Source organism: Salvelinus alpinus, chromosome 5, assembly GCF_045679555.1.
Source record: "Salvelinus alpinus chromosome 5, SLU_Salpinus.1, whole genome shotgun sequence".
NCBI lineage: Eukaryota > Metazoa > Chordata > Actinopteri > Salmoniformes > Salmonidae > Salvelinus > Salvelinus alpinus.
This window is the reverse complement of record NC_092090.1, coordinates 7,956,217-7,969,861: the sequence shown is the minus strand read 5'-3', so window position 1 is coordinate 7,969,861 and position 13,645 is coordinate 7,956,217. Positions and strand designations below refer to the sequence as shown.

The window sequence follows — 13,645 nt, the reverse complement described above, 5'->3', positions numbered from 1 at the left end:
TAAGAGGAGCTAGAGGAGCTAATGTAGAGGTAAGAGTAGCTAGAGGAGCTAATGTAGAGGTAAGAGGAGCTAGAGGAGCTAATGTAGAGGTAAGAGGAGCTAATGTAGAGGTAAGAGGAGCTAGAGGAGCTAATGTAGAGGTAAGAGGAGCTAGAGGAGCTAATGTAGAGGTAAGAGTAGCTAATGTAGAGGTAAGAGAAGCTAATGTAGAGGTAAGAGGAGCTAATGTAGAGGTAAGAGTAGCTAGAGGAGCTAATGTAGAGGTAAGAGTAGCTAATGTAGAGGTAAGAGAAGCTAATGTAGAGGTAAGAGTAGCTAATGTAGAGGTAAGAGGAGCTAGAGGAGCTAATGTAGAGGTAAGAGTAGCTAATGTAGAGGTAAGAGAAGCTAATGTAGAGGTAAGAGTAGCTAATGTAGAGGTAAGAGTAGATAATGTAGAGGTAAGAGGAGCTAATGTAGAGGTAAGAGTAGCTAGAGTAGCTAATGTAGAGGTAAGAGTAGCTAATGTAGAGGTAAGAGGAGCTAATGTAGAGGTAAGAGGAGCTAGAGGAGCTAATGTAGAGGTAAGAGTAGCTAATGTAGAGGTAAGAGTAGCTAGAGGAGCTAATGTAGAGGTAAGAGGAGCTAATGTAGAGGTAAGAGAAGCTAGAGTAGCTAATGTAGAGGTAAGAGTAGCTAATGTAGAGGTAAGAGGAGCTAATGTAGAGGTAAGAGGAGCTAGAGGAGCTAATGTAGAGGTAAGAGGAGCTAATGTAGAGGTAAGAGGAGCTAGAGGAGCTAATGTAGAGGTAAGAGGAGCTAATGTAGAGGTAAGAGTAGCTAATGTAGTAGTAAGAGGAGCTAGAGGAGCTAGAGGAGCTAATGTAGAGGTAAGAGTAGCTAATGTAGAGGTAAGAGTAGCTATTGTAGAGGTAAGAGGAGCTAGAGGAGCTAATGTAGAGGTAAGAGTAGCTAGAGGAGCTAATGTAGAGGTAAGAGGAGCTAGAGGAGCTAATGTAGAGGTAAGAGGAGCTAATGTAGAGGTAAGAGGAGCTAATGTAGAGGTAAGAGGAGCTAGAGGAGCTAATGTAGAGGTAAGAGGAGCTAATGTAGAGGTAAGAGTATCTAGAGGAGCTAATGTAGAGGTAAGAGTAGCTAATGTAGAGGTAAGAGGAGCTAATGTAGAGGTAAGAGGAGCTAGAGGAGCTAATGTAGAGGTAAGAGGAGCTAGAGTAGCTAATGTAGAGGTAAGAGGAGCTAGAGTAGCTAATGTAGAGGTAAGAGTAGCTAATGTAGTAGTAAGAGGCGCTAGAGGAGCTAATGTAGAGGTAAGAGTGGCTAATGTAGAGGTAAGAGTGGCTAATGTAGAGGTAAGAGTAGCTAATGTTGAGGTAAGAGTAGCTAATGTAGAGGTAAGAGGGGCTAATGTAGAGGTAAGAGGAGCTAATGTAGAGGTAAGAGGAGCTAATGTAGAGGTAAGAGGAGCTAGAGGAGCTAATGTAGAGGTAAGAGGAGCTAGAGGAGCTAATGTAGAGGTAAGAGGAGCTAATGTAGAGGTAAGAGGAGCTAGAGGAGCTAATGTAGAGGTAAGAGTAGCTAATGTAGAGGTAAGAGGAGCTAATGTAGAGGTAAGAGGAGCTAATGTAGAGGTAAGAGTAGCTAATGTAGAGGTAAGAGGAGCTAGAGGAGAGGTGTGAGTAGCTAAAGAGGTAATCATAGTAGCTAATGTAGTAGTCAGAGTAGCACTTAGGGGTCACTTAGAAAGGACATTTCTAAGTGACCCCAAACTTTTGAACGGTAGTGTATATATATATTATAGAATGTAGGTATATGATATATAGATATGGATGTATATATTATAGAATGTAGGTATATGATATATAGATATGTTATATATATGGATGTATATATGTTATAGAATGTAGGTATATGTTATAGATATAGATGTACATATTATAGAATACAGGTTATATGATATAGATATGGATGTATATATTATAGAATGTAGGTGCATTGTTATAGATATAGATGTATATATTATAGAATACAGGTTATATGATATAGATATGGATGTATATATTATAGAATACAGGTTATATGATATAGATATAGATGTATATATTATAGAATACAGGTTATATGTTATAGATATAGATGTATATATTATAGAATGTAGGTCTGTTATAGATATAGATGTATATATTATAGAATAAAGGTTCTACGATATAGATAAAGATGTATATATTATAGAATGTAGGTCTGTTATAGATATAGATGTATGTATTATAGAATGTAGGTCTGTTAAAGATATAGATGTATATATTATATAATACAGGTTCTATGATATAGATGTATATATTATAGAATACAGGTTATATGATATAGATGTATATATTATAGAATACAGGTTATATGATATAGATGTATATATTATAGAATATAGGTTATATGTTATAGATATAGATGTATATATTAAAGAATGTAGGTCTGTTATAGATATAGATGTATATATTATAGAATACAGGTTCTATGATATAGATGTATATATTATAGAATACAGGTTCTATGATATAGATGTATATATTATAGAATACAGGTTATATGTTATAGATATAGATGTATATATTATAGAATGTAGGTCTGTTATAGATATAGATGTATGTATTATAGAATGTAGGTCTGTTAAAGATATAGATGTATATATTATATAATACAGGTTCTATGATATAGATGTATATATTATAGAATACAGGTTATATGATATAGATGTATATATTATAGAATACAGGTTATATGATATAGATGTATATATTATAGAATATAGGTTATATGTTATAGATATAGATGTATATATTAAAGAATGTAGGTCTGTTATAGATATAGATGTATATATTATAGAATACAGGTTCTATGATATAGATGTATATATTATATAATACAGGTTCTATGTTATAGATATAGATGTATATATTATAGAATACAGGTTATATGTTATAGATATAGATGTATATATTATAGAATACAGGTTCTATGATATAGATATAGATGTATACATTATAGAATACAGGTTCTGTGATATAGATGTATAGATTATAGAATACAGGTTCTATGTTGTAGAATGTTACCCAGTGTGAGGAAGGACTTCTCCAGGTCTCCCTTCACCTCCTTCCTGATGCTCTCCTGCATGTCGTATGGACTGTAGCTCTTGTACCTGTCGAACACTGGAACAGACACAGCCGACATGTTGGTCCACTTTCTGAAAGACTCACCAGGTTGATAGAAACATCTACGTTCTTTACATCTAAAGAAATGTCTGGTTGTCGCCATCTTGACTTTGAGTTTTAGTGTTTGTTCAGACAATCCTATGTGCATGAAGAAGTCCCTTTGTTACAGAGTCGGGTAGGTACCTTTCTGTAGGTGGGGGACACTTCTCTCTGACATGATGGTGATCCATGTAGCCACGTCAGTCCCCTTCCTCTTCACTCCTGCCTCATACAGAGCCTACAGAGACAGGAGAGAGGACAATCAACAAGAAGACACACCTGTGTAATACATCTAACTAATCTACAGAGACAAAAAAAAAACACTCAGCTGATTGGTTCTGGTACGTTCGTGTTTGGTTCTGGTACGGTGTTTAACTGTCAGTATCAAAACGTTCGTGTTTGGTTCTGGTACGGTGTTTAAGTGTCAGTATCAGAACGTTCGTGTTTGGTTCTGGTACGGTGTTTAAGTGTCAGTATCAAAACGTTCGTGTTTGGTTCTGTTACGGTGTTGAAGTGTCCGTATCAAAACGTTCGTGTTTGGTTCTGGTATGGTGTTTAACTGTCAGTATCAAAACGTTCGTGTTTGGTTCTGGTACGGTGTTTAACTGTCCGTATCAAAACGTTCGTGTTTGGTTCTGGTACGGTGTTTAACTGTCAGTACCAAAACGTTCGTGTTTGGTTCTGGTACGGTGTTTAAGTGTCCGTATCAAAACGTTCGTGTTAGGTTCTGGTACGGTGTTTAAGTGTCCGTATCAATGCTTTAGTGTATTTGTCTTACTCTGGCGTCCTGGTCAATCTTCTCGTAGTCAACAATATTTGAGGGTTCATCTCTCTTGGCCTATTGAATGACATAGAATACAATGGAGAATACAGTTTACACCAATATTCAGACAGACTCCTTTTGTAGCCAAATAATTATGAATAAAAGCTATTGGAAGGTCAATCTTAGGAAGCGAGACGTTGTAAAGTTGTTGTATGATCCTACCTGTACCAGGGCCAACAGCAGACTCCTGAAGTATGATCCTACCTGTACCTACCTGTACCAGGGCCAACAGCAGACTCCTGAAGTATGATCCTACCTGTACCTACCTGTACCAGGGCCAACAGCATACTCCTGAAGTATGAGCCTACCTGTACCTACCTGTACCAGGGCCAACAGCAGACTCCTGAAGTATGATCCTACCTGTACCTACCTGTACCATGGACAACAGCATACTCCTGAAGTATGATCCTACCTGTACCTACCTGTACCAGGGCCAACAGCAGACTCCTGAAGTATGATCCTACCTGTACCAGGGCCAACAGAAGACTCCTGAAGTATGATCCTACCTGTACCAGGGCCAACAGCATACTCCTGAAGTATGATCCTACCTGTACCAGGGCCAACAGCAGACTCCTGAAGTATGATCCTACCTGTACATACCTGTACCAGGGCCAACAGCATACTCCTGAAGTATGATCCTACCTGTACCTACCTATACCAGGGCCAACAGCAGACTCCTGAAGTATGATCCTACCTGTACCAGGGCCAACAGCAGACTCCTGAAGTATGATCCTACCTGTACCAGGGCCAACAGAAGACTCCTGAAGTATGATCCTACCTGTACCAGGGCCAACAGCAGACTCCTGAAGTATGATCCTACCTGTACCAGGGCCAACAGCATACTCCTGAAGTATGATCCTACCTGTACCTACCTGTACCAGGGCCAACAGCAGACTCCTGAAGTATGATCCTACCTGTACCAGGGCCAGCAGCAGACTCCTGAAGTCTCCCGATGTGTCTCCAGCCACGTCCTTCTCCAGCTCCTTCTTGAACACTGTAGATATATCAAGTATAAAAAACACATAATCCTTTACGTTTTTCAATCTAAATCTTCACGCTAATTCTACTTGCTTCTACTTGCTACTTGCTTCTCCTTGCTACTTGCTTCTCCTTGCTACTTGTGTCTCCTTGCTACTTGCTTCTCCTTGCTACTTGCTTCTCCTTGCTACTTGCTTCTCCTTTCTACTTGCTTCTCCTTGCTACTTGCTTCTCCTTGCTACTTGCTTCTCCTTACTACTTGCTTCTCCTTGCTACTTGCTTCTCCTTGCTACTTGCTTCTCCTTGCTACTTGCTTCTCATTTCTACTTGCTTCTCCTTGCTACTTCCTTCTCCTTGCTACTTGCTTCTCATTTCTACTTGCGTCTCCTTGCTACTTGCTTCTACTTGCTACTTGCTTCTCCTTGCTACTTGCTTCTCCTTGCTACTTGCTTCTCCTTGCTACTTGCTTCTCCTTGCTACTTCCTTCTCCTTGCTACTTGCTTCTCATTTCTACTTGCGTCTCCTTGCTACTTGCTTCTACTTGCTACTTGCTTCTCCTTTCTACTTGCTTCTCCTTGCTACTTGCTTCTCCTTACACTCCTTGTAGACGCGTTTGATTTCCACCAGTTCGTCAGCGCTGCGGGAACAGACCATCTCTATCAGAGTCTCCTCATCGGTCCCCAGACCCTGGAGGGAAGAGAACAGTGGTTTAACAGCAGTATGACTAGTACAGACCCTGGAGGGAAGAGAACAGTGGGTTTTAACAGCAGTATGACTAGTACAGACCCTGGAGGGAACAGTGGGTTTTAACAGCAGTATGACTAGTACAGACCCTGGAGGGAACAGTGGTTTTAACAGCAGTATGACTAGTACAGACCCTGGAGGGAACAGTGGTTTTAACAGCAGTATGACTAGTACAGTATTCCTTCTGCAAGGCTGTGTCTAGGCCACACATCCATCAGACCAGGAGAGGGCAGTAGTGATCTGTGTCGTTTAGGCTTCATGTAGGAAAGATTGTGGCCTCCTATTTACCTTGATGGATCCCTTGATCTCAGAGGCATCGTACTGAGCGGTACTCTTCATCAGTCCCAGAATCACAGCCTCCAGAGACCCAGACAGAGCCCCCTTCAGAGCCGTGATCATATCCTACAGGTGAGACATACACAGAGATGATAGTCCGTCCCACTGTAAAATACACAGAGATGATAGTCCGTCCCACTGTAAAATACACAGAGATGATAGTCCGTCCCACTGTAAAATACACAGAGATGATAGTCCGTCCCACTGTAAAATACACAGAGATGATAGTCCGTCCCACTGTAAAATACACAGAGATGATAGACCGTCCCACTGTAAAATACACAGAGATGATAGTCCGTCCCACTGTAAAATACACAGAGATGATAGTCCGTCCCACTGTAAAATACACAGAGATGATAGTCCGTCCCACTGTAAAATACACAGAGATGATAGTCCGTCCCACTGTAAAATACACAGAGATGATAGTCCGTCCCACTGTAAAATACACAGAGATGATAGTCCGTCCCACTGTAAAATACACAGAGATGATAGTCCGTCCCACTGTAAAATACACAGAGATGATAGTCCGTCCCACTGTAAAATACACAGAGATGATAGTCCTTCCCACTGTAAAATACACAGAGATGATAGTCCGTCCCACTGTAAAATACACAGAGATGATAGTCCGTCCCACTGTAAAATACACAGAGATGATAGTCCGTCCCACTGTAAAATACACAGAGATGATAGTCCGTCCCACTGTAAAATACACAGAGATGATAGTCCGTCCCACTGTAAAATACACAGAGATGATAGACCGTCCCACTGTAAAATACACAGAGATGATAGTCCGTCCCACTGTAAAATACACAGAGATGATAGTCCGTCCCACTGTAAAATACACAGAGATGATAGTCCGTCCCACTGTAAAATACACAGAGATGATAGTCCGTCCCACTGTAAAATACACAGAGATGATAGTCCGTCCCACTGTAAAATACACAGAGATGATAGTCCGTCCCACTGTAAAATACACAGAGATGATAGTCCGTCCCACTGTAAAATACACAGAGATGATAGTCCGTCCCACTGTAAAATACACAGAGATGATAGTCCTTCCCACTGTAAAATACACAGAGATGATAGTCCGTCCCACTGTAAAATACACAGAGATGATAGTCCGTCCCACTGTAAAATACACAGAGATGATAGTCCGTCCCACTGTAAAATACACAGAGATGATAGTCCGTCCCACTGTAAAATACACAGAGATGATAGTCCGTCCCACTGTAAAATACACAGAGATGATAGTCCGTCTCACTGTAAAATACACAGAGATGATAGTCCGTCCCACTGTAAAATACACAGAGATGATAGACCGTCCCACTGTAAAATACACAGAGATGATAGTCCGTCCCACTGTAAAATACACAGAGATGATAGTCCGTCCCACTGTAAAATACACAGAGATGATATTCCGTCCCACTGTAAAATACACAGAGACGATAGTCCGTCCCACTGTAAAATACACAGAGACGATAGTCCGTCCCACTGTAAAATACACAGAGACGATAGTCCGTCCCACTGTAAAATACACAGAGACGATAGTCCGTCCCACTGTAAAATACACAGAGACGATAGTCCGTCCCACTGTAAAATACACAGAGATGATAGTCCGTCCCACTGTAAAATACACAGAGATGATAGTCCGTCCCACTGTAAAATACACAGAGATGATAGTCCGTCCCACTGTAAAATACACAGAGATGATAGTCCGTCCCACTGTAAAATACACAGAGATGATAGTCCGTCCCACTGTAAAATACACAGAGATGATAGTCCGTCCCACTGTAAAATACACAGAGATGATAGTCCGTCCCACTGTAAAATACACAGAGATGATAGTCCGTCCCACTGTAAAGTACCGTCCCACTGTAAAATACACAGAGATGTAAAATACACAGAGACGATAGTCCGTCCCACTGTAAAATACACAGAGACGATAGTCCGTCCCACTGTAAAATACACAGAGATGATAGTCCGTCCCACTGTAAAATACACAGAGATGATAGTCCGTCCCACTGTAAAATACACAGAGATGATAGTCCGTCCCACTGTAAAATACACAGAGATGATAGTCCGTCCCACTGTAAAATACACAGAGATGATAGTCCGTCCCACTGTAAAATACACAGAGATGATAGTCCGTCCCACTGTAAAATACACAGAGATGATAGTCCGTCCCACTGTAAAATACACAGAGATGATAGTCCGTCCCACTGTAAAATACACAGAGATGATAGTCCGTCCCACTGTAAAATACACAGAGATGATAGACAGTCCCACTGTAAAATACACAGAGATGATAGTCCGTCCCACTGTAAAATACACAGAGATGATAGTCCGTCCCACTGTAAAATACACAGAGATGGTAGTCCGTCCCACTGTAATATACACAGAGATGATAGTCCGTCCCACTGTAATATACACAGAGATGGTAGTCCGTCCCACTGTAATATACACAGAGATGATAGTCCGTCCCACTGTAATATACACAGAGATGATAGTCCGTCCCACTGTAATATACACAGAGATGATAGTCCGTCCCACTGTAATATACACAGAGATGATAGTCCGTCCCACTGTAAAATACACAGAGATGATAGAACGTCCCACTGTAAAATACACAGAGATGATAGTCCGTCCCACTGTAAAATACACAGAGATGATAGTCCGTCCCACTGTAAAATACACAGAGATGATAGTCCGTCCCACTGTAAAATACACAGAGATGATAGTCCGTCCCACTGTAAAATACACAGAGATGATAGTCCGTCCCACTGTAAAATACACAGAGATGATAGTCCGTCCCACTGTAAAATACACAGAGATGATAGTCCGTCCCACTGTAAAATACACAGAGATGATAGTCCGTCCCACTGTAAAATACACAGAGATGATAGTCCGTCCCACTGTAAAATACACAGAGATGATAGTCCGTCCCACTGTAAAATACACAGAGATGATAGTCCGTCCCACTGTAAAATACACAGAGATGATAGTCCGTCCCACTGTAAAATACACAGAGATGATAGTCCGTCCCACTGTAAAATACACAGAGATGATAGTCCGTCCCACTGTAAAATACACAGAGATGATAGTCCGTCCCACTGTAAAATACACAGAGATGATAGTCCGTCCCACTGTAAAATACACAGAGATGATAGTCCGTCCCACTGTAAAATACACAGAGATGATAGACCGTCCCACTGTAAAATACACAGAGATGATAGTCCGTCCCACTGTAAAATACACAGAGATGATAGTCCGTCCCACTGTAAAATACACAGAGATGATAGTCCGTCCCACTGTAAAATACACAGAGATGATAGTCCGTCCCACTGTAAAATACACAGAGATGATAGTCCGTCCCACTGTAAAATACACAGAGATGATAGTCCGTCCCACTGTAAAATACACAGAGATGATAGTCCGTCCCACTGTAAAATACACAGAGATGATAGTCCGTCCCACTGTAAAATACACAGAGATGATAGTCCTTCCCACTGTAAAATACACAGAGATGATAGTCCGTCCCACTGTAAAATACACAGAGATGATAGTCCGTCCCACTGTAAAATACACAGAGATGATAGTCCGTCCCACTGTAAAATACACAGAGATGATAGTCCGTCCCACTGTAAAATACACAGAGATGATAGTCCGTCCCACTGTAAAATACACAGAGATGATAGTCCGTCTCACTGTAAAATACACAGAGATGATAGTCCGTCCCACTGTAAAATACACAGAGATGATAGACCGTCCCACTGTAAAATACACAGAGATGATAGTCCGTCCCACTGTAAAATACACAGAGATGATAGTCCGTCCCACTGTAAAATACACAGAGATGATAGTCCGTCCCACTGTAAAATACACAGAGATGATATTCCGTCCCACTGTAAAATACACAGAGACGATAGTCCGTCCCACTGTAAAATACACAGAGACGATAGTCCGTCCCACTGTAAAATACACAGAGACGATAGTCCGTCCCACTGTAAAATACACAGAGACGATAGTCCGTCCCACTGTAAAATACACAGAGACGATAGTCCGTCCCACTGTAAAATACACAGAGATGATAGTCCGTCCCACTGTAAAATACACAGAGATGATAGTCCGTCCCACTGTAAAATACACAGAGATGATAGTCCGTCCCACTGTAAAATACACAGAGATGATAGTCCGTCCCACTGTAAAATACACAGAGATGATAGTCCGTCCCACTGTAAAATACACAGAGATGATAGTCCGTCCCACTGTAAAATACACAGAGATGATAGTCCGTCCCACTGTAAAATACACAGAGATGATAGTCCGTCCCACTGTAAAATACACAGAGATGATAGTCCGTCCCACTGTAAAATACACAGAGATGATAGACAGTCCCACTGTAAAATACACAGAGATGATAGTCCGTCCCACTGTAAAATACACAGAGATGATATTCCGTCCCACTGTAAAATACACAGAGATGATAGTCCGTCCCACTAAAATACACAGAGATGATAGTCCGTCCCACTAAAATACACAGAGATGATAGTCCGTCCCACTGTAAAATACACAGAGATGATAGTCCGTCCCACTGTAAAATACACAGAGATGATAGTCCGTCCCACTGCAAAATACACAGAGATGATAGTCCATCCCACTGTAAAATACACAGAGATGATAGTCCGTCCCACTGTAAAATACACAGAGATGATAGTCCGTCCCACTGTAAAATACACAGAGACGATATTCCGTCCCACTGTAAAATACACAGAGACGATAGTCCGTCCCACTGTAAAATACACAGAGACGATAGTCCGTCCCACTGTAAAATACACAGAGACGATAGTCCGTCCCACTGTAAAATACACAGAGACGATAGTCCGTCCCACTGTAAAATACACAGAGACGATAGTCCGTCCCACTGTAAAATACACAGAGATGATAGTCCGTCCCACTGTAAAATACACAGAGATGATAGTCCGTCCCACTGTAAAATACACAGAGATGATAGTCCGTCCCACTGTAAAATACACAGAGATGATAGTCCGTCCCACTGTAAAATACACAGAGATGATAGTCCGTCCCACTGTAAAATACACAGAGATGATAGTCCGTCCCACTGTAAAATACACAGAGATGATAGTCCGTCCCACTAAAATACACAGAGATGATAGTCCGTCCCACTGTAAAATACACAGAGATGATAGTCCGTCCCACTGTAAAATACACAGAGATGATAGTCCGTCCCACTGCAAAATACACAGAGATGATAGTCCATCCCACTGTAAAATACACAGAGATGATAGTCCGTCCCACTGTAAAATACACAGAGATGATAGTCCGTCCCACTGTAAAATACACAGAGATGATAGTCCGTCCCACTGTAAAATACACAGAGATGATAGTCCGTCCCACTGTAAAATACACAGAGATGATAGTCCGTCCCACTGTAAAATACACAGAGATGATAGTCCGTCCCACTGTAAAATACACAGAGATGATAGTCCGTCCCACTGTAAAATACACAGAGATGATAGTCCTTCCCACTGTAAAATACACAGAGATGATAGTCCGTCCCACTGTAAAATACACAGAGATGATAGTCCGTCCCACTGTAAAATACACAGAGATGATAGTCCGTCCCACTGTAAAATACACAGAGATGATAGTCCGTCCCACTGTAAAATACACAGAGATGATAGTCCGTCCCACTGTAAAATACACAGAGATGATAGTCCGTCTCACTGTAAAATACACAGAGATGATAGTCCGTCCCACTGTAAAATACACAGAGATGATAGACCGTCCCACTGTAAAATACACAGAGATGATAGTCCGTCCCACTGTAAAATACACAGAGATGATAGTCCGTCCCACTGTAAAATACACAGAGACGATATTCCGTCCCACTGTAAAATACACAGAGACGATAGTCCGTCCCACTGTAAAATACACAGAGACGATAGTCCATCCCACTGTAAAATACACAGAGACGATAGTCCGTCCCACTGTAAAATACACAGAGACGATAGTCCGTCCCACTGTAAAATACACAGAGACGATAGTCCGTCCCACTGTAAAATACACAGAGAAGATAGTCCGTCCCACTGTAAAATACACAGAGATGATAGTCCGTCCCACTGTAAAATACACAGAGATGATAGTCCGTCCCACTGTAAAATACACAGAGATGATAGTCCGTCCCACTGTAAAATACACAGAGATGATAGTCCGTCCCACTGTAAAATACACAGAGATGATAGTCCGTCCCACTGTAAAATACACAGAGACGATATTCCGTCCCACTGTAAAATACACAGAGACGATAGTCCGTCCCACTGTAAAATACACAGAGACGATAGTCCGTCCCACTGTAAAATACACAGAGACGATAGTCCGTCCCACTGTAAAATACACAGAGACGATAGTCCGTCCCACTGTAAAATACACAGAGACGATAGTCCGTCCCACTGTAAAATACACAGAGATGATAGTCCGTCCCACTGTAAAATACACAGAGATGATAGTCCGTCCCACTGTAAAATACACAGAGATGATAGTCCGTCCCACTGTAAAATACACAGAGATGATAGTCCGTCCCACTGTAAAATACACAGACATGATAGTCCGTCCCACTGTAAAATACACAGAGATGATAGTCCGTCCCACTGTAAAATACACAGAGATGATAGTCCGTCCCACTGTAAAATACACAGAGATGATAGTCCGTCCCACTGTAAAATACACAGAGATGATAGACAGTCCCACTGTAAAATACACAGAGATGATAGTCCGTCCCACTGTAAAATACACAGAGATGATAGTCCGTCCCACTGTAAAATACACAGAGATGGTAGTCCGTCCCACTGTAATATACACAGAGATGATAGTCCGTCCCACTGTAATATACACAGAGATGGTAGTCCGTCCCACTGTAATATACACAGAGATGATAGTCCGTCCCACTGTAATATACACAGAGATGATAGTCCGTCCCACTGTAATATACACAGAGATGATAGTCCGTCCCACTGTAATATACACAGAGATGATAGTCCGTCCCACTAAAATACACAGAGATGATAGTCCGTCCCACTGTAAAATACACAGAGATGATAGTCCTTCCCACTGTAAAATACACAGAGATGATAGTCCGTCCCACTGTAAAATACACAGAGATGATAGTCCGTCCCACTGTAAAATACACAGAGATGATAGTCCGTCCCACTGTAATATACACAGAGATGATAGTCCGTCCCACTGTAAAATACACAGAGATGATAGTCCGTCCCACTGTAAAATACACAGAGATGATAGTCCGTCCCACTGTAAAATACACAGAGATGATAGACAGTCCCACTGTAAAATACACAGAGATGATAGTCCGTCCCACTGTAAAATACACAGAGATGATAGTCCGTCCCACTGTAAAATACACAGAGATGGTAGTCCGTCCCACTGTAATATACACAGAGATGATAGTCCGTCCCACTGTAATATACACAGAGATGGTAGTCCGTCC

The 13,645-nt window shown here is 41.4% G+C and overlaps 1 protein-coding gene across 2 annotated transcripts in view; it reads right to left on the bottom strand.

The window, feature by feature from the left end:
• LOC139575466 (annexin A2-A-like) overlaps positions 1-13,645 on the bottom strand; it is a 38,141-nt gene that overhangs the window by 19,291 nt on the left and 5,205 nt on the right. For both annotated transcript variants that reach the window (XM_071400456.1, XM_071400457.1), the window contains exons 5-10: positions 6,076-6,189; positions 5,640-5,730; positions 4,980-5,059; positions 4,021-4,080; positions 3,387-3,480; positions 3,105-3,200 (exon numbers count right to left, since the gene is read on the bottom strand). In XM_071400456.1, the coding sequence (XP_071256557.1) occupies positions 3,105-3,200; positions 3,387-3,480; positions 4,021-4,080; positions 4,980-5,059; positions 5,640-5,730; positions 6,076-6,189 (535 nt within the window). The remainder of the gene's footprint in view (positions 1-3,104; positions 3,201-3,386; positions 3,481-4,020; positions 4,081-4,979; positions 5,060-5,639; positions 5,731-6,075; positions 6,190-13,645) is intronic.